At 36.7% G+C, this 25,547-nt stretch overlaps 2 protein-coding genes across 6 annotated transcripts; one reads left to right on the top strand and one right to left on the bottom strand.

Moving 5' to 3' along the window:
• Window positions 1-978: 978 nt before the first annotated feature.
• KCTD18 (potassium channel tetramerization domain containing 18) lies at window positions 979-12,899 on the bottom strand. The gene is given in 8 exon segments (XM_033516074.1): window positions 979-1,067; window positions 1,534-1,938; window positions 1,940-2,365; window positions 3,095-3,129; window positions 3,131-3,201; window positions 3,540-5,002; window positions 6,472-6,536; window positions 12,801-12,899. Coding segments are annotated over 5 exon segments (669 nt in total). The 5' UTR covers window positions 3,574-5,002; window positions 6,472-6,536; window positions 12,801-12,899; the 3' UTR covers window positions 979-1,067; window positions 1,534-1,835.
• SGO2 (shugoshin 2) lies at window positions 7,090-22,610 on the top strand. Of its 5 annotated transcripts, none has more exons than XM_033516072.1 (11): window positions 7,090-7,266; window positions 10,658-10,792; window positions 12,294-12,376; window positions 13,609-13,769; window positions 14,292-14,467; window positions 14,842-14,919; window positions 15,645-15,727; window positions 16,117-16,343; window positions 16,802-18,763; window positions 18,867-18,892; window positions 20,397-20,513. In XM_033516072.1, the coding sequence occupies exons 3-11, from the start codon at window positions 12,360-12,362 to the stop codon at window positions 20,418-20,420; spliced, it is 2,754 nt and encodes a 917-aa protein (XP_033371963.1). In that variant the 5' UTR covers window positions 7,090-7,266; window positions 10,658-10,792; window positions 12,294-12,359; the 3' UTR covers window positions 20,421-20,513. The 5 variants fall into 5 exon arrangements, with proteins under 5 accessions (XP_033371963.1, XP_033371959.1, XP_033371960.1 ...); XM_033516068.1 differs by lacking the exon at window positions 18,867-18,892 and adding an exon at window positions 22,182-22,610 and having other exon boundaries at window positions 7,093-7,266; window positions 20,397-20,541; XM_033516069.1 differs by lacking the exons at window positions 7,090-7,266; window positions 10,658-10,792; window positions 18,867-18,892 and adding an exon at window positions 22,182-22,610 and having other exon boundaries at window positions 10,845-12,376; window positions 20,397-20,541.
• Window positions 22,611-25,547: the final 2,937 nt, after the last annotated feature.

Genomic DNA, 25,547 nt, shown 5'->3' on the forward strand with positions numbered 1-25,547 from the left:
GGAATATTCTCAAAATTTTTCTTGTATGTCTTTTCTCACCTAAATTACATTCTTGGATTCTTTGTTTGTAGATGCTTTCTAAATTCAAAAGTTGAAAGAAATCAGCTTTAGAAAGCCTTGTAAAAACATTTTAAGGAGCATGGTAAAGTGCTCAGCTGTTGAATAAATAATGAAGTAAAACTCACACAAAAGATAAGTATTAAAAACTGCTTTTTAGTCAGATTATTATGAAGAGCAAATTTCGCAAACTTAATCATGATGAAATGCATGTTCAAAGAATACTAGAGTACATTATGTTAGTATCCTTCCATAATTTCTGCTTTGTCCTTTGTTCAGTGAAACTTTCATTGAGGTAGGAAGAGCCTTGCAATTGTTGATCTTCAGGTTTATTTTTAAAGAAAAAACACTAGTTTAAATCCTCTAAAGGTCAGCTGATCTTCAATATATAGATCATTAGCAGAAAATTATAGTGCTCTACACCTTTATAGTGACTACTGTTCAAGACAAAATGTCTCATTAAAACATGTTAGTACATGAAAATTTGGGAGTTTTCCCTTGTGCGACTTGTGTTTCAAGTCCTTATGGTCAGGAGAAACACCTGAAAATGTGATGGCTTTAAATGATCTAGCAAATAAAACATTTAAAGAACCCTTCTGTAATTCTAATAGTCTAAGGAATTTTAGGAACTTGCTTTTTGGCAATGTTCTCAGTGTTCAGACACAGCTGTATTTACTGTGCTGGAGAAGCAAAAGTAGCGGTAAAAACAGGAAAAAAAACCCAGCACCCAACTCTAAGCAAGGGTACAAAACAAAGCCAGATTTTGTTCACTGATTCAAACAACTGAAAGGGCACTTGAAAATCAATGATCCAAACTTGCCTTTCCTCTGCTGAAAGAAACATACAGCAGCTCTTTGTTTCAGTATCATTAGTCAACATTTGTCCTGGTACAACGTCTCTTCCTGTCTGCACGGAGGGGGAAAGGAAGGAGACTTTTTCTTCAAACCATAGCACACAAGTTTTCTTTGCTGCACACAAGCTGAGGTTGTGTTCTCCTGATCTAAAAAGACCTGCAGAAGGACATGGAAGGCCAGGTGTAACTCAGACCCTGCAGCCCCAGAAAAGCCATCCGCCAGCTGTGTGACACAAAATGCCACAGCTGCACCAGCCCCGCCCCAGCGGCAGATCCGTGTGTGTCTGTAAATGTGTGTCTCTCCAGAAACAGAAGCCTTGTTACTCACACAGCACACTTCTTCCCTTCCTGTATTTCTGAATTTTCTTTCAGTATCCAAGCACAGGTGATCCCTTGCTAGTAAGAGCAAAAATGACGATTTACCCTCACCAGAAGTGCCAGTAAGTGCATTCAACTTCCAGTGTTTCTGCAGCAGCATAAGTTGTACACCTGTGGTAAACTTGTATCTAATAAAAGCTACTTATTTTTATGTATTCCCCCCCCCCTTTTTAAAGGTACAAATTGAGGATCATTGTAGTTAAAGTTGATAAAGAGGTTTTCTTTTATGCTGTGCAAGTACTCACTATACAGTACAGCCCAACAGAAGTACAAATAGGGATCACTGGAATGTTAAACTGCATTTGCTTGAGTGATTTTTTTTTAATCCATTTTTCTTCCTCTCTTCTCAGCATCTAAAGAATATCTAGAAGTAAAGCAGAAAACACATTTCAATGCTCACTTAAAACAAGTGTGCTTCCTGTGCTTTTCATTATCTTTTTCATCACAATTTTCTATCTAATCTTTGAATGAAGGATCACATGAGATAATGATCACTTCTTCGACCATATAATGCAGAGCTGTCCAGTCTATCAGACTGAGTTAAACATTATCCTTCCACTTTATGGTTCTTAAATGTAATACTTTCTGCTAATACAGCTAATTCTTTCTTATTTAGTACTGTAGAAGTCGTAGGAATTTCAACAGCAACACTGTTTACTTGTTTCACTGGACGCAGAAGAGGGTGGCTGAGATGGTGTCACAAGAAAAAGCAGAGTCCTTTTCAGCTTCACTGCGCCGTTGTTCACAGGCTTCTTACTCCCTGCAGCTTGGAATGGCATTTGGCTCAGTGTCCCATTGCCAGCACTCTGCCTTCCATGGGGAGCCTGGGACTTGCTGAGCACTGATGTGAGTGCTGTGGATGTGGTTTCAGAAGCTTCTTTGCGCAGCATCAGACTTTCACTATGGGGTCGTTTAAGAATTGCTGCAGAATGTGAAGCACTGCAAGCAGCTACCTTTAATGAAGATGAATTCTTGACTTTTATGTGGGTACTTGTTGAGGGACCTGAGAATCTAATTGGCTGGGGACCCACTTTACCTGGTAAACAGCCTTCCACTTCAGTATAGTCAATTAATTGTCTGTTAACCAAAGAACTTAAACTTTAAAAAAATGAACTATACATGTAAATTGTTATTTTTATAACATTATTACACAACAGACCATCTGCAACAGCTTTTCACAAATAGGTTTAAATGATACTGTAGCAAGCATAAATTACAGTTCCAAACATCTCATCACAACAATCAGGGCTGCCTTTCTGTGAGTAGAACCATCAATCTCTTCTGCCTCTCTAAGAAGGCACATTAAAAACTGTAGCAGTGAAATGGCTGTAGACTGGCTCAGGTGACAGTGCAGTGGCACCTGCAAAAGGCTGCTTTTAGGTAATGTGTTGAGGATGGGGGTGGAATCAAAAATATTGCCATAAAACTGCAGAGAAGAAGTCCTAAAAATTCCTTCTAAAAAGAAGACATCTCACAGACACGAAAATCAGTTAATCTTTTAAAGTTTTCACTTAAATTTCTGGTTTAGCAGTCCATTTAACTAATACTGCTCTCTAGTTTTTGAAGTTACTCATTGCCAGGCTGCTGAGAAATCTCAGCAGCCTAAAAAAAACCTAATTTGTTTTCTAGCAGGTTCAGTTGTGCAATTAAGTGCTCTATGATGTTTTATAAAAAAGTAAATTAAAAAAACAGAGAAATCTCAACATGCATAAATATTTAAGGAACCTGAAATTATAGAGGGGAAATAAAAAAAGACAGCACTGTATTTGTTAATTAATTTTACGCCACCTATGCAAATCAGCATACCTTTTATGAACTGGAGGCATATGATGCAAACTGCCTCTCAGTCAGAGGGTGTTCTTCCCGAGTCCAACATTCAGTCAGCTCCTGAGGCACTCTCCAGTAGCTGACACCTGCATTTCATAGCAGCATTGTACTGATGAGCTGAGAGAACACAGCCATACATGTTTACACCTGACTAAATACATGAATACATGTTATTTTATTATGCAGAATTTCAGCTCTCAACCTGCTGACATGAGCATTGCTGACAGCCAGCATGCTGCTTCATTCACATCAGCTCTTGTCCCCTCTCTGGAACATCCCATAAGACATTATTTTCCCTGCAAACAGTGACTGCTATTTTGCAACATTATGAAGGTTTATGCAGAGTTTTTATTATACTTACTTAGTAAATATTTTTCTTATTTTTATGTTAAAAAGTAGTAATAATGAAATAAAAAATTATTACCTCTCCCTTCCCAGGCATCGAAAGCATCCATCATCTTTTTCAGCTCAGCTACTGAATAATAGCTCCAGATATATTGGATGTTATTTCCAGCTTCTCTAGAAATATTGTTTTAAAGGTAACAGTCATGTCATTAGTTATCTCAGTCTTTAAAAATGTACCATTGGTGAAATATATCATTCTTTTTACCAAATCCTAACTACAAGGACTTACCAGTAAATGTTTCATGAAGCAGAAAGGAAAATGTTACTCTGATTTTGTTTTTATTCAAATAAGACATTCTAATCCTCCTGTGAATGCCTATTGCTAAAAATGGATATTCATGAAGGAATAGATGTTCATAGAAGAATGATTACAGAATTAATTATGTAAAGCCTATTTTCTAGAATACACACTACGAGAACCAATACTCGATGTGTTGCCAATTACTTCTGGAATAAATATTAATGTTCCCAGCCTAAATTTAGGAAGATATGCATCCTAATTATAAAGATGATGAAGTATATAGAGCTCTATCTTAATCAAAAGATGCATAGTGAAGTACAATTCTGACAGAGGCAACAGAAATAGTTAAAGGCAGGGCAACTCCTTAACATGCAGAGAAACTGAAAGGCCTGGAATTGTTTTACACTTTTCAAAAGGAAACAAGTAAGGGAGAATGTGAAATACAGAGGAAAATAACTTGCTAAGGGAACACAGATGACTGTCATAATTAACACAGCCAGAGCTGGTAATATGAATTAATTTCCCACCAGTTAATTAGAAGTAGCTTTTAAGTTACAATACTCTAAAACCTTAGTATTTTAAATAATACACTAATTATCTTTTCTCCTTTCTCTTTCTAAAGAAATGTCAGAGTACATTTTGTCTTACGAGTTTAAGGAATAATTTGTAAAACTGAAAAAGAAACCCCAACCCCAACAACTTGAAGAGATCAAATCCAAATTCAAGTAAAATTTGAAGCCAAATAGGAACCTAAATGTTCTTCCTAATACACAAGTTCTGCAGCAGACTTGCATGTGCAACACTCACATTTGAACTGTTGCTGTATCGCAATAATGATAAAAGCTGGTGACCTTGACTATACTGACTGCATTATCAACTCTAGGATTTTTTAACTCTCAGAATTTACTCATGATTTAGTGTGGTCACTAAGAAGTCCTAACTTGGACATTCTGTAGCTTTAGTGTTTAGTGCTAATGAATGGCACAGGTTAGAGAGGTCAACATCAAAAATGTTAAGAAATGTCTGGACCTTTTTAAGCTCTATACTGGACCTTTAAGAGTGTGTCTCCATTTCATTGGCCAAATGATCAGGCAGACTGTATGGATAAGGGATTCCAAAATAATCTCCTTCCTCCTGCAGTGCAGTTCAATCTTGTTCATCTCCAAGAATCTGAACTTCTCCATGAAGATAATCCAAAAGATATTTAAACAGGTTTACATCTTGGTCAATTAGACATGCTCCTGAAAACATGAAGTTATTAAAAACAATATTAAACCTAACTATATTAATATTAATATAATAATATAATAAAATACAATAATATAATTTTTAATATTAAAAATAATTTAACAAATCATCAAGTACAGCCTTTTGTACAAAAATTCTGTTTTTATTGGTTTTACTTAGGAGGAGTAAGTATACTGTCTCTACTATTTTAAAATGGTATTTTGTTATATTAATAACATTGATATAACTTTATATTAATAATATATTAACATTCATAACCTGAATATTTGTTATTTAAAGATAAAATTCTTAGTGCAGTAAACATTTCATTGGAATTTCAGTGAAATCACTAGTCTGCATAGGACCATAGCAACAAATAACCTCAGCTGTGCTGCACTCTTCCACTTAAAATGCTAAAATCTAATTCTAGACTCATTTCTAATTCTAACTGCAGGTGCATCTTTACTCACTGTTGCAGGGATCTGTTCAATTTTACTTCTAGACCATTTAAGAGAGTTAAAATTAGCACCAGTTCCAGTACACACCTAGACAAACCTCCCCTGAGTATTGCTCAAGTTATACTGTATGTGGGGTTTTTTTTTCTCCTCTGTCTGAAGGGTTCAAGGACCCCAAGAAAACCAACCAAACCATACAGTCTGTACAACAGGCTGATCATTGCAACTGTGAAAGATGGTAGCAAAGTCCTGCTATGTTATGTTTATGTTAAACATTTTGGGTATTTTAAACAGTCTAATGTATGCAACAAGAAATTACTATTCTTCATCCATCATCTCTTAACTGGGCCTACTTTGGCAGGATTTCTAAGTCACAAACAAGTGTGAAATTTGAACCATGAACAGGCTGAATAAAACTTTTATATAAAGCCATGGCAGTGAAAAATGCAATTTTTACTGAGTAATGAGGTACTCTGAAACAAAGATTAGACCCAAATCTCTTTATGTAATGAACAGAGGGAATGAGATGTCTCTGGAGATTACAGGGGTTCACAGACAGAATCCAAGATAAATGCCTAATACTCTGCCAACTTCAATTTTATGTATTTTTATATTCTTACTGAAGAAGTACATTCCAAAGCCACAGTTTGGATGTGGCACTGTACAAATGTGTGTGTTTGCAAGCATGAGCAGACTTGTGGAATTCAGATTAACTACCTGTACATATAAAGTCATGCATGCAGAACTGTTTTACACCCTGGAATTAGAAGCCAACTGATGCTCAGCAGACTAGGAAAAGAGATATACTGTAAAATGTATAAATATATATAAAAGCATGTATTTGCCAGAAACCCCTGTGATCAGAATATGATAGTTAGAGCTTCAATGTATTTACCCAATTCACCCACTTTCAGAGGGAAGTGTCCCCTAAACATGGAAGTCAGCATGGAATCCTTAAAGCGGCACAGAGACTTGTGCCTGGCTGTGTACAAACAGCCTCACACATTCAATTGTACAATATCCCGCACCTCTTCAACCTTGCCCTCTTCCATTGCATTTGACAGTGATGATGTTCATTATGAGCTATTCGAACCTAAAACAGATACAAAGAGAAGTCAAACTAATGCCAGCTACAGACTTAATGTATCACCTACCTAAGCAAGGGTTCAGCTCTTGCATATCTGTAATAGGAGACCGCTTTGAAAACAGTTCTAGAGACCTAGTAATGCAAATAACCAAATAATCTCCACCTTTAGTGTAAAAAACTATGGCGTTTCACTGTGCTAGGAAACACAAAACTCGCTCTTTTGAAACAAATAGGCAAGCAGAGCTAGTGGTCAGGACGTGTGACCAGAGCTCTGGAAGGACATCCTCGGAAATCCTCCGCATAGTTCACAGTACTAAAACTGCAGCTCTTTCTGAATCAGTGACAACGTGGCTTCTCTAAAATCCATCTTTAATTAGGGCTGCTTTAACTTCCCGTCCGCGGGGCGCAGCGCCGCCCCGGAGCTGTGAGGGCAGCGCACCCTCGCTCGGGAGCGCCGGGGGCAGCGCTCAGGGCCCGGCCCGGCCCGCACCGCCTTCCCTGCGCTCCGCCGGGCCGCCCGCGGGCCGCGCTCCGTCCGATGGCGGCGGGGGGGGGCGGGCCGGGCCGGGCAGAGCGGGGACAGCAGAAGGGGGGACAGGGTGCCCCGGCCGCGCTGTGCCCTCCCCGCGGTCCCTGCCTTGGGCCAGCCGGGCCCCGGCGCTCTCCGGCGCTGCCGGCAGGGCCTCCCTCAGGCGCCCTCCGAAGTGTGGCTGATCCGCCTGCAGTCGGCTGCTCTGTAAGGCACAAACCGTGCTGATGGGGTTTTGTTTTGTTTTTAATTACGACTACGGGTTTACTCGGAGTGGGTTTGGTTCTATTGCTGTTTCTATAGTCTCCACAATCAGAATCTTAGAATGGTTTGGTTTGGAAGGGGACCTTGAAGATCATCTACTTCCAACCAGCCCCCGCCTTGAACATGGATGGGGCATCCACAACTTCCCTGGGCAACCTGTTCCAATGCCTCACCACCCTCAGAAATTTCTTTTTCCTAATACCTAATATAATCAGGTTCTCTTTTAATATGAACTTGTTTCCTCTTGTCTTGGCACTAGATGCACACGTAAATACTCTTGCTCATCTTTCCTGTAAGTTTCTCTAAGGTACTGGAAGGCTACAATTAGGTCATTCTGGAGCCTTCTCTTTTCCAGACTGAACAAACCAATTCTCTCAGCCTTCCCTCAAAGGAGAGGTTCTCCATTTCTCTAATCTCTTGGTGACCTCCTCTGCAGTCACTCCACCAAGTCCCTGTCCCTCCTGTGCTGGGGCCCCCAGAGCTGTGTGCAGGGTTCCAGGTGGGATCTCAGAGCAGAGCAGAGGGGCAAATCCCCTGCCTTGCCCTGCTGCCCACGGGGCTTTGGATGCAGCCTGGGACATGTTTGGCTTTCTGGGCTGTGATTGCCATTGCTGGGTCATGTCCAGCCTCTCCTCCACCAGCTCCCCCAAGTCCTTCTCTGCAGGGCAGGTTTCAATCTGAGAGCAGCTCGAGCCAACTCCTGACATAGTGCTGCTGGGTTGATGGCAGATGATCTTGAAGGTCTTGTCTGTGAAAAACAAAGTTCACTCTCTAGAATTTTTAGAAGTTTAATAAGGGAATAAAAGGGACAATGTCCAGTGCTGGTGTTTCTGGCTATTGGCCAAAGTACACACGGGTAGATTGATATAGGGTTTTCTACATACTGTTATGTTACTGAGGTACATGCATATTCATGTGTTTCATACTTTATTCAAACGTTTTTGTGAGCTTTTTGATATTTCAGGAACTCTTGTTTGGTTTTTACATTGATTTATATGCAGGACATCCTGTGGGTTAGGTCAATATATTTTATTTCTTCTTGTGTTTCCCTCCTGTTGTTTCACACTCCCTGATAAGGAGTTAACAAATCCTTCTCCCTTGCTCTGGTTTGTGTCACTCTTATCACTTGGAAAGGTTGGTTGGATATGGGGGAAACAACATAATCACCTTAGACCATTCCCTTAGTTACACAGGAGCATTTTAACATTTGGTGTTTTGCTAAGGCCTGGGATATAAACATCACACCACTATTTCTACAAGCTATATGGTGCATACATAGATATATTCATCACATGACTATTTCTATAATCTACATGGTGCAAAACTAATAGATTGTGTTATACTAATACACAGCTAAAAGGAGTTACAAATTGTACCATATCCAAATACTTATGATCAATAACAACGTCTAAAAACTAATACATAAATGTGAAAGCCAATATTATATTGTCATTTTATACATCTTCCAACCTTGATGATTCTGTGATTCAGTAATGCAGGCAAGATGCCTCATCCTTATACAGGCATTTTAAACTGACATTCAGAAAGTCCAGTTAAATTCCTTATGTCTGACATAGAGTTGTGTGGTCATCAAAATGCATGCAATAAATAACAGAAAGGTAAAGAAAATATGTTAGTGTTACACTTTTGTCTCAGCCTCACTACACAAATTTTATATACTTGAAAAATATTTCTAAAATGCAACTGCATTTTCCAATAAAAATTTAAAAAAATAAAAAAAATACAACATTATGTCTAGTTTGCACTTAATTCTCCTTTATTTGCTCACAAAGTTTGGTTTTTTGCCATAACATAAAGTAAGAAACTATCCTTGTGGATTCAACTTGCCAACTACTAGGAGTAGTGTGCAAAAGTTTACAGCATTACACTCTTTAATTTTATTTTTTTTTCATTTTTCTTGGCATCTAATCATGCTCCAATTGCAGCAAAGAGAGAGAATGGCATGCCAAGCACCAAGGCTCTCCTGTGCTCCCTGAACAGCTCTTGACCAAGAGTGTACCCAGAAGCCACATTTCTGATGCTTAATAGCTAATGAATTAACACAAGTTACATGTCACTGAATGCAATACAGGCTGTTAATCCAAGGATGTTGGTTTTACTGTAAAACAAGCAAAAATAAGTATAATAGATTGTTTTTGTGGAATAATAATATATATTTTAACTGCATCTTGATGTGTTTTCCCTTACTCACTGGGAATAGTTCACATATAGCAATTGCAACTTTAATGTGGCCATTGTTGTCAAATATTATAGTGTAAGTATAGTCTTTGGTCTTTCTTACTCTAAAACATTCACTTAATGAAGCTGCAGCTTTCCATGCTTATTTTCACCTTTAAGCTGGCTTGGTTTTGCCTCAAAAATCTAAACAATGTTCCTGTATCTCTGCACTGTGAGACCAGAACAATATACACAGTTTCAGTCAATATACACACACATATATACAAACAAACAGCACAACAAGTTTTGGACCTCAGATTTAACCATGAGAATTATCATTACCATTCAGGCAAGTACAGCATGTACTTGGCATAGAAGTGTGCAGCCCCCACAGGCAAAGTGCCTTTTGAGCTGCATGTTTTGGGAAATGAGCACAGGGATGGTTTTGTTTTGGTATTTACTAGCTTCCCAATGAAGCCAGGCTTACAAACTCATCCTCTGTATATTTGTGTTTTTCTTTACTAATTTCAGTCAAATTTGATGGGAAGGAAGAGGCATTAAGAAATGGATTTTTCGTTAAGCTTGTGCAAGAAGGGGTGTGATTAAAGGAAGGCAGGTTATTAATACTATAATTTCAGGAAAAGCTGTATCATGAGCTCAGGTCTTGTTGGACACCAGAAAATCCAGAAAAAGAGAAGCTGCTCTACATAAGCTACCCACCAGAAGTGCTTTAGTCATAGCTCACACTGTATTAGGCACTACAGGATTAATTCTTCAACCAAAATTCTTCTCAGACATGAATATGTACATATCTAGTAAGGTACAAAATCAGTTCCCACATGATTAGAGCTTTCACAAAAGTCTGTGTGTCTTTCCCTCACTACCTTTCATTTCTATTCAGTTTAAAGACCAGTCATAGGATCCCAAGTGACTGAAACCCATAATTCTGGCCTTAATGTACATTTAAGATATATAGGCTGTGAAACTTGGCAGTGCTTTAAGTTCTTCCCTACTTTGAGTAGCTGGCAATTAACTGGAGATTTTTACATATGAAGTAAAACACAGTGTGGGAGTTCCTCAGTGAAGTGTAAAGGAAAGTATGACCATGGGTGGAAATGCAATACTTCACATTTTATTTTAAATTTACTGCCCACAGTAGTGACATAAACACTAAATGGAAGCAAACTGGTGATTGCCTCTTGAAGAGTTGAGACTGTTGTGGAATTGGAGGAAATGAAAACTCATTGTTGGATCTGGAAGAAAAACACTGCCTTGTGGAAAGGAGAAAGAGGCAAGTTTTATTTGATTAGTTTTCTATTTTTAAAGTTATGTAAGGTTATTTGCTCTTTTATTTGGCCAGAGTTTTATAGTGGCTACAGTCACTTCCAAGTTTCCTTGTAAGAGAAAATGTACCAAAGGCATATGATGTGTGCTGGATCAAAGCTGTCTTTTAAGGGTTTTGCATAGGGTTTTGCAGCTTCAGGGCCACACTGAGAAACTCTGTCATACATCATTCAATAATAAAAGTAGAAGCAAGGGACTCTCCAGAAGCTGCTTAGAGGAGATTATGAAAAGAGCAAGTTCATAAAGATCCATTTTTACATAATGCTACTCCTATTTCATGTGTGATTCCTTTGACTGACTTTATATAATATTGTAATGTTGGCACACAGCAAGGTAAGGTTTTTTTGACAATTACTGCATTAAAGAAACTGATGCTTTTTTTTTTATTATTTCAACCTTCTGCATCTCTGTAAATCTTCAAATAAAACATTATCCCTGCCTACTCTAAAATTACCAATTCCTGGATCAAATTTAGCAATTAATGTCCACCTGAGCTAATGGTAGAACTGGGCACACACAGCCAGTAAAAGAGAATGTATGTGAAGAGAGTATTAAAGGGCTTTTGGACTTTGAAGAGATTTTAGGGAAAAACACTTAATTAGACTAAAGTACTTCCATGCAATTCACAGTCCTAATATTACCTGAACCACATTAAAACTGAGCTTGCTCAAATTCTGTTGTCAGAGACTTCCTGCCCTTCCAAGTCTTTAGGTATGCAGGCAGCATATAATCTCCTAGAGTGTAAATTTATCACTGTTGTCTTCCTAACTGCCTGTCTTCCTGATGCCTGTTTATACATTTTTATTCCACGGATTACTAATAGCTCAAAATCAGCCAGAAAGAAAATTAACTTGTCACTAAGAAGGAATTATATGTTTTTCTCCCTTAAGCCTAAAGCAAATCTTTGAACTGAAACCCACACACCTCAAATGCTTCCTAAAAATCTCTGACAGCTAAGTGGAGTATCTGGAAGTTTTCCACTCCCTTCCTCACAGTGCACTGAGATTGATGCTAAGCCTTCATATCCTTAATATCTATTTTTTAAATTTTAACTGTATGTTATTAATGGTATTGTTACAAATGACAATACAGTATTGGTTTTCACTTTTATGTATTGGCTTTAGCATATTATTATTAATCACAAAGATTTTGATATGGTACAATTTATATTTACTTTCAACTGCCTTTGGTATAGTATAATCTGTCAATTTCTGTATGTACTGTATAGCTTATATAAACAGTAGTGTGATAAATATATCTTAGACCATAGCATAATATTAAAATAAACACTATGTGATGTTAAAATGCTTTTTTCCTGTAATTCAGAGAATGGTGTTAAATAATTAGGTGATTCCCTGCATTTGTGGACTATCTTATCTGAAAGACAAGATAATGGTGACAAAAAGCAGAACACCAAAAAAAATAATTTATTGATTCCTCGTCATCAGGGAGTGTAAAAACAGGATGGAACCACGGGAAGAAATGAAATGTATTGATCTAATCAACAGGATGGCATGCAGACAAGTGAAAGGTAAAAACCAAGCAAGAAAATCCCTGGAACATCTAAACTCACAAGAACGTTTGAAAAATATATAGAACTCATTAAATGTATGTACCCCTGTAATGTAACAGTATATCGAGAACACTGTTTTAGCTAAGGATGTCTTTTCTGGCCGATCGCCGAAACACCCCAGCGCTAGAAATTTGTCCCTTTTTGCCCGTTATTAAACTTTTTAAAATTCTAAAGAGTAAACTTTTGCTTCTCACGGCACTGAAAATGCTTTTCAAAGATACGTAGCTGGGACACCCAACTCCTTTTTAAAACACACAGGTGTCACTAGAGAGCCGGAGCCGTGGGTTAGCGGTGAATGACCTCAGCACACCCCACTTCCGAAACGCCCCTGACCGAATGTTAGAGCAGCGGTAGAACTATTTCAGGTTGGGACATCCCGCACCTCCGTGACCGCTCCAGCGCCGGGCGCTCTCCGCTCCCGCTGTCCCGCTCGCCCCGTCGGGCCCGGCCTGCGCTCGAGGCGCGGCCCCCGCGCGCCCGGCCCAACCGCCCCGCCGCGCGCGCGGCCGTTGGCCCTGAGGGCTCCCGGGGCTCCCAGAGTCCCGGGGGCTCGAGAGGCCTCGGGGCTCCGAGGGCTCCGGGAGTTCCAGAGGCCCGAGAGGTCTCAGGGCTCCGAGGGCTCCGGGAGTTCAGGGGCTCTGAGAAGTCTCAGGGTTCAGAGAGTTCCGAAGCCTCCGAGGGCTCTGAAGGCTCCGAGGGCGGGCGGGGCCTTGCCCCCGCCCTCCCGCACCTTTGCTGGCCGGCTGGTCTCTGCATCTCTCTCTCTCCCCCCCTCTCTTTCGGGTTAACTTTGAACCGTTGGTAATGCGGTTTATTTAACTGCGTCGGTTTTAAATCTGTCGTGACAAAGCTCAAGCTGGTCTGATCGTACTGTACAGTAATAGAACCTTGGGGTTTCTCCCTTTTCTGTGTAAACTCGGATGCTTTATGTGAGGGAATAGACAAGCTGAAAAAATCTATGATCTTTTCAGGTTTCATGGTTTACTAGTGAAGTGTTTTGCCTCTCTGTGTTTATGTCTCACTGTGTTGATTAATTCATTAATCTGTTTCAATGAACTGAACAAAGGTAAAGACTGAAGCAATTCTTTCAACTTTAGATACAAAAATCCTCATAAGACATAATAAACTCAATTCTGAGAAGTGCCAAAAGGTCATTTTTTTATTTGGATGTTCCCCTTGACTGTGTACAGATTCATTCCGAGGATGGATAAAGGCGCAACTTCTAAATCGTCATCTGCTGTGCTCACCTCAAATGCTGCTAAAGGATGGATGAAGAAGAGGAATGGAGGAGCATTACAAGCTGCAAAATGGAATGCTTCTTTAGCTTCTAAAATCAAAACTAAATTATTAAGTAAGTCCTATTAAAATAAAACTGAAGCTGTATACTGTACTTAGAATGTATGACTTCAAAAGAAATAGTAATTGTATTTAACATGATGAGCTGAAATTCTGCCTGTTAAAACCATTCTGTAACAGATAGATAGGTTTTCATTAGGGGAGTGGGAATATATATTTTGAATATAAAGCTTTTTGCTTAATGATGTCAAAGCTCACATTTATTATGAGAACGTTTGAACATTTTAATTTATAATTTTTTTAAATTTTAAAAATATTTTTATGCCTGTGAAGCTATAAATTTTTTAATGTTTTCTTCTTAAAATAACCTTATTTTTAAAAACCCAGATAGAGCAGAGTCTATCCATGAAATAAACTTTAAACAGAGTAGTCATCATAATGTCAGCCACATAAACAGTGTTAGGCTTTGCTATTGTTGCACCAAAAACTACAGGTAAAAATGTCATATAGTGATAATTCACACAGAGAGGTCCTGGAATTTAAGCTGTTGAAAATAATATTACTATGTCTCCCTTAGATAACTCATCTATATTTAAAATATCTTTACAACAAAATAACAAAGCATTAGCTGTGGCTTTGAGTGTTGAAAAAGAAAATTCTCGCAAGCTAAAGAATGAGAAGATTTTTCTTCAGAAGGAAGTAGAAAAACTCCAGCTTCATAATATCTCGCTTCGTCAAAAGCTAACCTGTTTGGTATGCTGCAAATTGTATAATTTAAACTTAGAACAGCTAAGCTAAGCTTTTATCTTTTTTTTTTAATTAATATTACTTCTTAAAATGGTAGGTTAAAATACATGTCTCAAATTGGTGAAGTTACATCACCTGACAGCACAGTATTTACATTTGATTTTTCTTTCATAGCTTTTTTTTTATTATTTTGTCTATCAGTGTGTATAGCTATAGCTATTTTAGTCCCAGGTTCACCTTTATGTAGGTATTGAGATGAGTTTGTGCTTAATTAAGTCTAAAAAAAATAAATTGCAGCATATATTTTATATATGCCTCTTATATCTTATTTTTTCTTACATCAGAAGCCACTTAAAATATATTTTTTCTATTATATGCAGAATAAAACTCTTCTTGGAATAAATGCATTTTTGAATGAGAGCCTCTTAACTGCAATAGAAATAAGCAGTCCTTCTGAGGTAAAATTTTTTTTTTCAACTTTACCATATTGAACTCATCTTCCAGGGTAAGATTTTCAAAGCATCAAACTGAGTGCAATGTTAAAATACTATTTGTGTTGTAAAACACTTACCCTAATTCCTTAAAATTTGAGATTAAACCAGTATAGTAAAATAGATTGCATTTTTCTGTACTGGAAATTCAGGATTTAATATGGTTTCCAAAGTATCTAAAAGTTAAATATCAGTTAGCCTGAAAGGAGAATTGTGGTTAAAAAACAAAGCTTAGCACTTCAGTATGTAGTGAGCAATCTTCTGCTTAGTGCTGCAGTAAATATCTTACATCTGGAAACTTAAGCAGAAAGTATAGTCCATGTTAGTCCTTAGTGTCTTGGAAAAAATACAATTAATTATTAAAAAAAAAGGAAAATACTGTCTGTTCTCAACTTGCTTAGTGTTGCTCTGTGCTTCTATATGTACAATGCAGTTTGCATGAGTTTAGCTACATTTAGAAAGTCTGTGTATTCTTTTGGAATAAAAGTAAGTTATGTATTTTAATGAATTTGTAACAAAATATTTTGCTTTAAAATTATTTCACGTCTTTGAATATCATGTGTCCTCCATCAGTGCACGTATTTTTTTCCTATTCATTTTTGTGGGTTTTTTTCTCTATGGTTATTTGCAATACTTAAAACGTAAGAGAATATTTAACTGTTTGTATTTCCCTGCTGTTCTTCTTTTGAAAGCTTCTCCAGAGTTCCTTTCCTCTGTCAGCTGGCCCAAGCAGCCCTACTGGTGATGAGTTCAGGAGCACACATCAGTCAGATCGGTAGGTGGTTTATTAAATGCTGAAGGTGGTTGGTGTCTGTGGCTTTCTCTTGCAGCTAATCTTTGTACATTGTCCTAGGTCGTTTTGAGGTTTTAATGAGAAACCATTTCCTGTTTAATCCAGAATTACCTGTTTGCAACTCAGAATTTAGAGAGAGGGTGGTAGACACAACTTGGTTGAGTAACTCGCTGCTTGTTTCATGTGATCTCACCAGCCCAAGGCAGGATTCTCTATCATCAAAAATACATTTGCCCCAAGACAGAACCCGATATCATACTGGAGTTCTTGTTTTCTGCTGTTATACATTATTAAGGGAACATTTTAAACAATTGAATGTCATGAAAAAACAAAAGAATAAAAATCTTCATAGTAAAATTTTCCATTTTCAGATCTGTAGAATTGCCAGCAAAGCTTCCTTTCATTGCAACAGCTAATGCAAAGCAGCAAGGTAGCTCTTCTCTGGGTGGAGCATCAAATTCTCACAAGCATACCACTAATTTGACAGAGGAAATGCATTCAGATCAAGTCAACTTTGCATCACTCTTGCCTTCTGGTACAAATAAACAAAAGTTAGTTGAAACAGAACCAATGGTTGACAAGAATAGATTTTTGAAAGGTATGATGTATTTCTGTGTGATTTATTTTTCAAGTTCTCTGAGAATTAGTACTTAATAATTCTGTACTCTAAGTGCAATACAGAAGGTATAGTAAGATTCCTACACTGTAATAAACTAGTGAAAAAAAATGCTCATCCATAAGTATAGGTGTCCTGACAATCATTTATAGAATAATATTCATTGAAATTAACATAGCTAAGATAACCAAATAATAGCTGAAGTAGTTATAGAAAAATAGAGTTTTATTTATGTCCAATTTCAAAAGTCCAACTTCAGTAAATTATGAAATTAGCTTCAGTTTGCTAAATTTTTAATGACCAACCACAGAATGTGTGTATTCCTCTAAAAAAAAATAAAAATGCAATTTTCCATACTTCTGGTTCAGCCTTCAGTAGTTTTAGGCAGATAACTACACTCTATTATTTTCCCCAAGCTGCTGAAATTTTTCTCTTTGCAGAAAATCAAGGGTGTGCAGAGTTAAGTCGCAATAATGCCTTCCTGACTCATGGAAAAAATACACAATCCTTAGAACCATCTGAGGAGCCTACAAAACAATATCATGGCAGTTCATTGCCATCCTATGAAAATGTGACTAAAAGAAAGAAAAATGCAGTACTTTGTAAGTCAAAAACTCAATCTTATCTAAAGGATTTTGATAAAAAATGTAGGTCATTGAATCTGCCTCATGATGATATCACCAGTAGCAGCAATGCCAATGATAGGAATTTGCAGGGAGGTTCAAGTGACTTGTCTTACATTATTCCTTCACCTCTTAAATTTAACAGTGAAAGTAAGACAGATATTAACAAGCTGCTTTTTACTGACAAAATGAAGCCTGATGAAACTGTTTATGATGCTGACATGGAGTTGACTGCCAGTGATGCAAGTGAACTACTCACAGTTACAGCAAAAGGCAATTATAAATCGCGCCAAAGTAAAATTAATAGTGCTAATTCTGACAAATTACCAAATTTCAGAAAAGTAAAATATTCTAAGGATAAAGAAAAAATTAAAAGCAAGACTGAAGTCCATTCAAATGTCCAAGTAGAAGAAAGGCACTCTAGGGCTGACAATAATGAAATTTCAGAAACTACTGATTCACCAACTCAGCTATCCCAAAGTCAGACAGAACAGCTACCTACACAAAATTCTGTGGAGCAACAGAGTAGAACAAGTAAAGCTAAGGATACCAGGAGGACATACCAGATTAATGTAATGAGTGCAAGAAAACAAGAGACAAATAAAGGAACTTTCTCAGAAATGTCTGGAGAAATGGAAAGTAGAGTACAAAAAAGAGACTCAAGATCATCTGCTAACAAGATCCCACCAGAAGTTTACTGTGCTGAAAATTTACCGTTCCAAGATAACATTTCTGATGAACTGCCTTTACAGAAGGGCTTTCTGAATACAAATGAGAAAGATAACAAACTGACAGTAAAGAGGAAAACTTCTCAAAACCTTTCCAAAGCAAACATAGCAAAATCCTGTAGAGAGGAAAATGGCCAGTACGGACAATATATTTCAAAAAAATCTCCAACAGAGATAAACCAATGTGACAGCAACAAGAGAAAACAAGACCAAAAAAATATTATAAAGAGAAAAAACAACAAAAAAAGTAGTCACAGACAAGGTAGAGAAACTGAAAATGACAGCCCTCATAAAGTCAGTCAGAAAATAGACCAAAAGAGCAGCCAGCATTCACCAGGCAGATTGAAGCGTGCATTGTCAAAGGCCAGCCGGAAAGCATATGTAATACCAAAGGAAACTCTTACAAGGTTCTCAGTTTGTAAAAATGAGGAATTAAAAAATAAGGATTCATTGCTTGCTGGAAGGGCTGGAAAGAAAGTAACTGTAACTCAGCCAATGCAAGTAGTTTTAGTTACTCAGAATGGTGTAGCTATGAATACATCACAAGCTGAAAAACAGGTTGATAATGATGCTAGCGGGTTAAAGAAGGTAGATTCCTCAGCGTTGGCAAATGAAACCTCCCATATAAGTAATTTTCCTGATAAGCATGTAAAACAGAAACAGAGGTTTAGTTCTGATATTACTGAGACCAGACAAGAAAAAAGAAAAAGTTATTTCAGGCATAGTGATCAGGGGGGTCAGAATATTTTGGATGACCAGGAAGTCCCTCATGAAATGAATTCTTTTGTGAGTAAGTTGAAGCCCATGATTGAAGTTGAATGGTGTAAGAATATGCCATTTAAGGCAGTTAGCTTTTCTCAGGAGGGCTTTTGCAATGGGGAGCTCCCAGCTCTTGATAACCACAATGCTTCCATCAATTTCTCTATACTGAAAAGCCCTGAAATCCATGGGCAAAATGATCATAATGAAACACTGGATGCTGAAAAAGAAGAACAAAATATGGATCATATTTCTAAACAGAGTAACAAAAATACTCTGGCACCTTGTCATGGTAAGTGTGTGGGCTAGAAAAAGCAAGGCATTTTGAATTAGGTAGTGCGTGAAATAGTGGTAACATGTCTTCTCTTAATTCTGTCCTCTCATTCCTTGTTTAGAGCGGATAAAAAAGGAGTGGAAAAAGGTAAGAAGTAAAATCACCAAAATCTTCTATATTATGTATCAGTCACAATATCTTTATCAGTTTTGGTGACTAATATCTTTGTTACTTTTCAATATATCCCAAGATGATACTTAGTAGGGCAGATGTAAGTTGTCTACATTCTTGAGAAGTAATTTTAGTTAAAACATGTATTTCTTTCATGAAGAATTCCATTACATTGAAAAAATTGGGGATTGACAGATAAAATAGCTTTTCTCCAAGAGAAACAAGACAGGACTACGCTGTTCCCTTCTTAAATGAAAAATATAGTTGGACTTAAAGATTTCACTTTTATTTCTTTAGAAACATTGCAACTCAACATGAATTCTGATATGTCAAATAAGTATGTTGAGCAGTTTTTTCTATAACCTGCCCATATGCCAACTTTGATGTGACAGTCTCTTTTTTTAAGATACATTAAGAACATAATAAAACTTCAGTGTAGTCTGGAAGATAGGTTTAAATTCTTATATCATAAATGTAATTATTAGAATGCAATGTAATGGAGTTGATGGAATATATAACTAACATATCTATACAAGAGTTTAAATATACTTTAGAACATAGCTTTGAAATTTCTTAGTATTAGAGACCTATTTTGTAAACTTGTTCTCAACAAGTTCCTGTTTATTTCATAGTCTGAGAAAGCCCCAACATCTAGACAATATCCTAGCTCAAATAAATAGTTTGAATTCAAAACTATTAAGCTAATACTGCCTTGGCTTCATTTGGATGCTAGGACACAATGGCTAGAAAATCTGTTTTGGCTGAGCACAGAATAGGAATGCCGGCAGGATGAGACGCTTGTGTGAGGTATCAGTCTTTGTGATTTGCAGTTGCATCTTCTCATCTTCAGTTCCTCCTTTGGAAGGTGGAAGAAGGATCCCATACTTTTAGTAATTTAATGGTAAATTAGTAAGCCCTTGTGACCAGCAGTATCAAACATTGCTGGCATAAAAAGCAAGATAGTTATTTGATCTTCATCTATTTAAGCATAGTTCAAAAGACAGTTAAGTTTTCATCCTGCATCCAAATCCAGATCTTGAAAGATTGCTGTGCTCATTTTTTACACATAGGCCCAAAAAGAAGGCATAAAGCTAGAAAATGCAGAACTAAAAAAACTCTTTTACAGCTTGACTCTTCAGATTATACGTGTGCCCTCCCCGTGTGTTCAAGGCAAGGAGCTGTGTGCTGTGTTACTTTTGTAAATGCAATAAGGGAGTCCTGAGCAGTCACAGGACTGCTCTGAAATGTCCCATGAGCCAAGGCAGACCTCAAACAGCTCCGAGTTTGTACGGAATGAAAGCTGTTCTAGTAGCATTTTCTTTGATCATCAGTCCCATTTTGTGTTGAGTATCTTTAGTGTAGGAGCAGTAACCAATGTACCTGAATTAAGAAACACATGTTAAAAACAATTATTAATTGAAGTTTACATAAGGATGCAGGAAATACTTTAAATGAAGCATATAAACTACTGCATTTATAGGAAGAAGAGCTTTCCAAGATCTGACAAATACTAGTATACAACTTCACACTTCTGTCCCTAAATCCCCCCAAATTTTAGAAGACTCAGCAGCACCACTGAGACGAAGCAGACCCACTATTTGCTACAAGGAACCCAGTCTAAGCAGGTAGGTACACAGAAACTGGGACTTTTGTCCTTGTCTTTTGCATGTGCAACTACCCCCAGTAAAGATTGGTTATTAAAGCCCTGAATAAACAGTTAACTATCACAAATCTCTTTTTTGAGATACTGAAGTATCTCAAAGATACTTCAGTGTTGATATGAAGCTTCTCCAGTTAGTGTGGCAGAATGCCCAAGTGCCAAAGTAAGACAAGAACAGTATTCAAATTCTAAAATACAGTTTGGACTAATAGAGAATAATAGTGAATCTTAATGTTTATCATGATATAAACCCCTTTAGAGATGAATAATTATCAGTGTTATACTTAAAGGTAAATTATACCATAATAATGTCCTTGTAATCCTGTCAAATGGGAAGGAAATTTATGTACTAATAAAATTTAGTAGTTTTGTTTTAACTAGCTGTATGTAATACAAAAAAACATTTAAGATATATTAATTTGATAGCTATATTGGATATATTATTTTATAACTAATTTGCCTCATAGTATTCTTAGTAAATTTAGTGGCACAGGATTTTATAGGCTATTAAAAGACAAGACATAAATTGTAAAATAACTTCTAAAATTTAAAAGGGAATTGAAACCCAAACTTCCATTAAGAAAACTTATATATTTGGCCTTAAATGAATAGATCTAAATGTAAACAGAGCTTTAGGTTCATCATTTCTGAAAATATTCTGCGAGTTTTTTGCCAGAAAGTTGTTGAGTTTTTTTTGTTTGGTTTGGATTTTTTTAAAGCATAATATTAATTTAAGGAACAGTTCCACTGTGTTATGTGTTAGAAGGATGTGTATTCATGAGATAAAAACAGTAGAAAGGCTTCCCTGGAATAGTGTTGAGAGTGAAAGGATTATAGCAACTTACTTTATGACAAAGCTATAAAAAGCCTTTTGGTCTGGCAATACTGTGGCAAAACAAGATAAATGCACAAACTGTAAAAAAAAAATTGAACACTGTTCTCATACAACCTCAAAATATTTTTTACTTCTGTGAGTAAGTTAACAATTGAAGCAGTGAGACTAAAGAAAAGTAGGAGCTTAAAGTAAAAAGTCTTCACTTTATAACTGGCAATTCAGACATATTTATTCCAGATAACTTGTAAAATAAATTGGAATGGGATTAGAGTCCCACTTTTATTTTACTAATTTGCTTATATGCTAAAATGCTGTAGTATTATATATTGACACAGTGCCACTCTTTTATCCCAAAATGATAAGGTTCTGTATTTCTGAGAAACAGTAACTAATAACAGAAAAAAATGTTGATGTCAGTCAACATTTTAGATGATTGCCTGCAATTTATATTTTAGTTAGATTTACACTGTCCTGAATGGGTGCTGTTAAGTGTTTGGATTAAATAAGTTTTGAATTTTATTTTATAGAAATATCACATCCTAATATGATAGAGGTCACATAAAAAGACTAATATTTCTAGCATTATTTTAGAAAGCAGTAGTTAGCTATGCTTTTTCACATATACTTATTTTCCACAAATTTAATTTCTTTAGTGTATCAAGCTTTCATTAATACTATTTACCATTTTAATTATTATGATTACATTACTATAGTTGCATAAGTGCTTAATGATATTCATACCTGATGTCTTTTATTTTTTTTCTTTACAGAAAATTAAGGCGAGGGGATGAATTTACAGATACACAATTCCTGAATTCCCCAATCTACAAAGTAAAAAATAAAAGAAATTTTAAAAGCAAATCAAAATTTTATTGAAGAACAGAGAATTGCCTTTAGGGGCAATACTTCTAAAATGGGTACAATTGTTTATATATATATGTAAATGTTTAGCAATATAGAGTATTTGTTGTTCTTTGATTAATAAAGGTCTTCCACAGTGAAATTTTCTGGAGAAGAACCTCTATAAAAGGGACACAGAATACCTTACTGAAGAAGGCATATACAGGTCAGGCTCGCTTGTATTTTGCATTTCTGGTCAGTAATTTATAGTCTGTTCAAATGGCTTGCAGCACGTCTTAAATTGTTATAAAATACATGTTTTAATGAGAAATAAAAATAAACCAGCTTTGGGAATTGTACTGTGAGTTTTTCATATTTATTGTGAGTGGAACAATTTCTCAGTGCTGGTTAGAATAGACATATGCATCCCAAATTTTTACAAAAATTTATTGAAAAAGATGGAGATAGTCCCTCTTTTTTTGATAGTTGACTTTTGGATTTGACAGAATCACACTGAGGTCTGAATAAGGGTATCTCATTGAGAAATAATGGAGGGAAGTCAAGTGTCTGCAGTATGGGCCAAAGGCAGCAAAGAAGAAAAATGCACTTCAATAGAAATTCAGTAGTAAATAGGATCCAGACAAAGCAATACCTTGAGTTTCCAATTGAGAGTGCCAGTGTGACAAGTAATGCAATAACGTCATACCATTCAGCTTTCAGATTTTTATACTGCTTCCCCTCTGCATTCCATATTGTGCTGTCAGCTGACAGTTTTCTGGCAGTATCTGATTTGTAAATGCTGCCAAATGCAGGTGATAACTCACTACCCACACAACTTTTACATGTCACAATGGATAAGGTTCAGGTCCATTTTGCAGCAGAGAGACTTTTTTGATGAGATAGAAATAAGGTAACTTATTTTAATTATAGATGGTGGTTCTTCATGCATATGCAGTAGATGTTAGTTTACATGGGCTTAAAAATTCATCAGACATATTAATGGAAGGAAGATCTATGAGAAATTACCAGAAACACCATTTCTGGCACAGGATGTTCCTGAATTGCAAATTTTTCAAAGATGATTCTGGAGAAGCCTTACTATGCCTTTGACCAATTATTGTACCTTTTCCAAGGACATTCCTTGTTTACACTTTCAGAGACCAGTTCTTTGGTTAGCTTGATCTTTTCTCTGATACAGCATGTCCCTTTTTAAGAGGTTTAACTGATATTCTTAAATGTATAATATATTTTTTAAAGTATATTTTTATAATATATTCTTAGAAAAATTATATTCTTAAAAACATTCTTTTAAATGTACTCTTTGTACTTCATTGTAAATTACATTGTAAGCTGGGAAGCTGCCTGAGAAAATAGTCCTTTAACACATGTTAAAAACAAGAAGGTGGTTGGGAGTAGCTGGCATTGATTTGCAATCAGGAAATCTGACTTTATCAATATGATAGTCTTCTATAACTAGCTTGGTGGGTCAGGGTACAGCACTAGATGTTTGTCTCAGCTGTAGTAGGGCTTTTGACATTTTCTCTGATAACATTCCACAGACAAACTGACGAAGTATGGGTTTGTTAAGGCACAGTGAGGTGAGTTGAAAACCGGGAAGGTTGTGATTAGTGCCAAATGGTCCAGCTGGAGGCAAAACATTAGAGCTCCTTACGGTTTCACACTGCTGCCAGCAGTGATTAATGAGTCAGTGCACCCTACACAAGTCTGCAGCTGATACAAAACTGGAAGGAGTAGCTGAAAGACCCCGTGGTTCTGAGCGATCTGGTCAAGCTGGAGAAATGTGCTGAGAGGAATCTCAAGGAGTTCAGCATGAGGAACCGACATCCTTCTGTGAGTTGCCAGAATTTCAGCTGTGTATTTTGACAGAAAAAGGACTCATACATATCAAAACACACTCCTGGATATAGCTTCCAGGTGTGTCCATTCTACATGTAAGGCTGAACAATAACCATAAACACTAAGAGGCATAAATGTATTATTTATAAACAAATAATACCACAACTATTTTCTGTTGTGGTTATTTTGTTATGGTCTGTAGCCCTAAGGCAGTGTCCTCAAGATCCTGTAGGATTTTCCATGTATTAATTTAGAGTTAAACGTATCACTAGTGAGTTTACAAAGGTGACATTTAGTCCCTAAACAGAGTTGTCTTGCTGTGGTACCAGTTGCAAAGATCATGTAAAGCTTGTAAATATACAACAGTAAGTAGAGCAAGGTATTTTCATATGGAGCCTTGCAGTACAAATAGAGTATTCAATCAGTATGAAAATTCTTCCAGTAAAAAACTTATCACCCAGGCAATGTGATCTGCATTGCAAAACAGAGCTGTTAACATCTGGGAAGTTCCAGCAGTCAGATTTTTTTCTTTCTGAAACATGCTGTGTATGTCACCCCATCAGCAAGACTATTATGAAGAGGTGCAGAAATGGTTGAGAAGATAGATTCTATCCTCCTTCAATGTTATTTTTTAAAAAGAAGTACACATAGAAATTATTAAGCATTTTTCTTGGTTTTTAGTTTATAATTAATTTATTTTTAATTGAAGTGTTCTTGCTAGTTTCTACTATTTATCAACATCACCAGCTGTGTCATTAGAAGCCCTCAAGAAACACCTGTTAGAACTTGTGTACCCAGTACTGGCACTGCAGCAGAAAAACACTGTGGTTTTTTAAATGGTTGTTTCTCTCTACTGCCTGTGGTTGGAAAGCTAGAAACAGAGGCGTGTGTTTTATCTCCCCAGAAAATAAATGATCTCTTGGTGGATGGGCTTAATTATTTTTTCAGTGAAGGTCCTTCTGCTCTACGTAGGCTCGGGTGTTAGCAGCTAGACTGCTAGAGTGTCCCAAATACAAGCGTATAATTTTTAATAAAAGTAAAAGGCCTAGGGCTTTATGCTTTTATTTCTTCCATTCCTTTAGTATAGATAACTTTCAAAGTTAAGAAAGGATAAAAAGGTGGCCTGAAGATGCACAGAAGTCATTTTAAGTAACTCTGAAATCAAATTATTGTTACTGCCCTTCCTTCCTTGTTTTCTCCATTCTCACTCTTGTTGCTCAAATTGATGTTCAATAATAGAAAACAGAGAAAACTCCCTTTGTTATTTCCTAGGTTTCTTTTGTTACACAAAATGAACACATGAAAGTGGCAAAAAGAATGTTGCATTGTCTTTGATCCTTCACTATATGTGCTTGTTTTACCAGATCATTTGATATATTAGAAGCTCTTTCCAGGAAAATGATGTAAAAGCAGCTCATGATTTTTGACATTAAAATCAA

Source organism: Parus major, chromosome 7, assembly GCF_001522545.3.
Source record: "Parus major isolate Abel chromosome 7, Parus_major1.1, whole genome shotgun sequence".
Lineage (NCBI taxonomy): Eukaryota > Metazoa > Chordata > Aves > Passeriformes > Paridae > Parus > Parus major.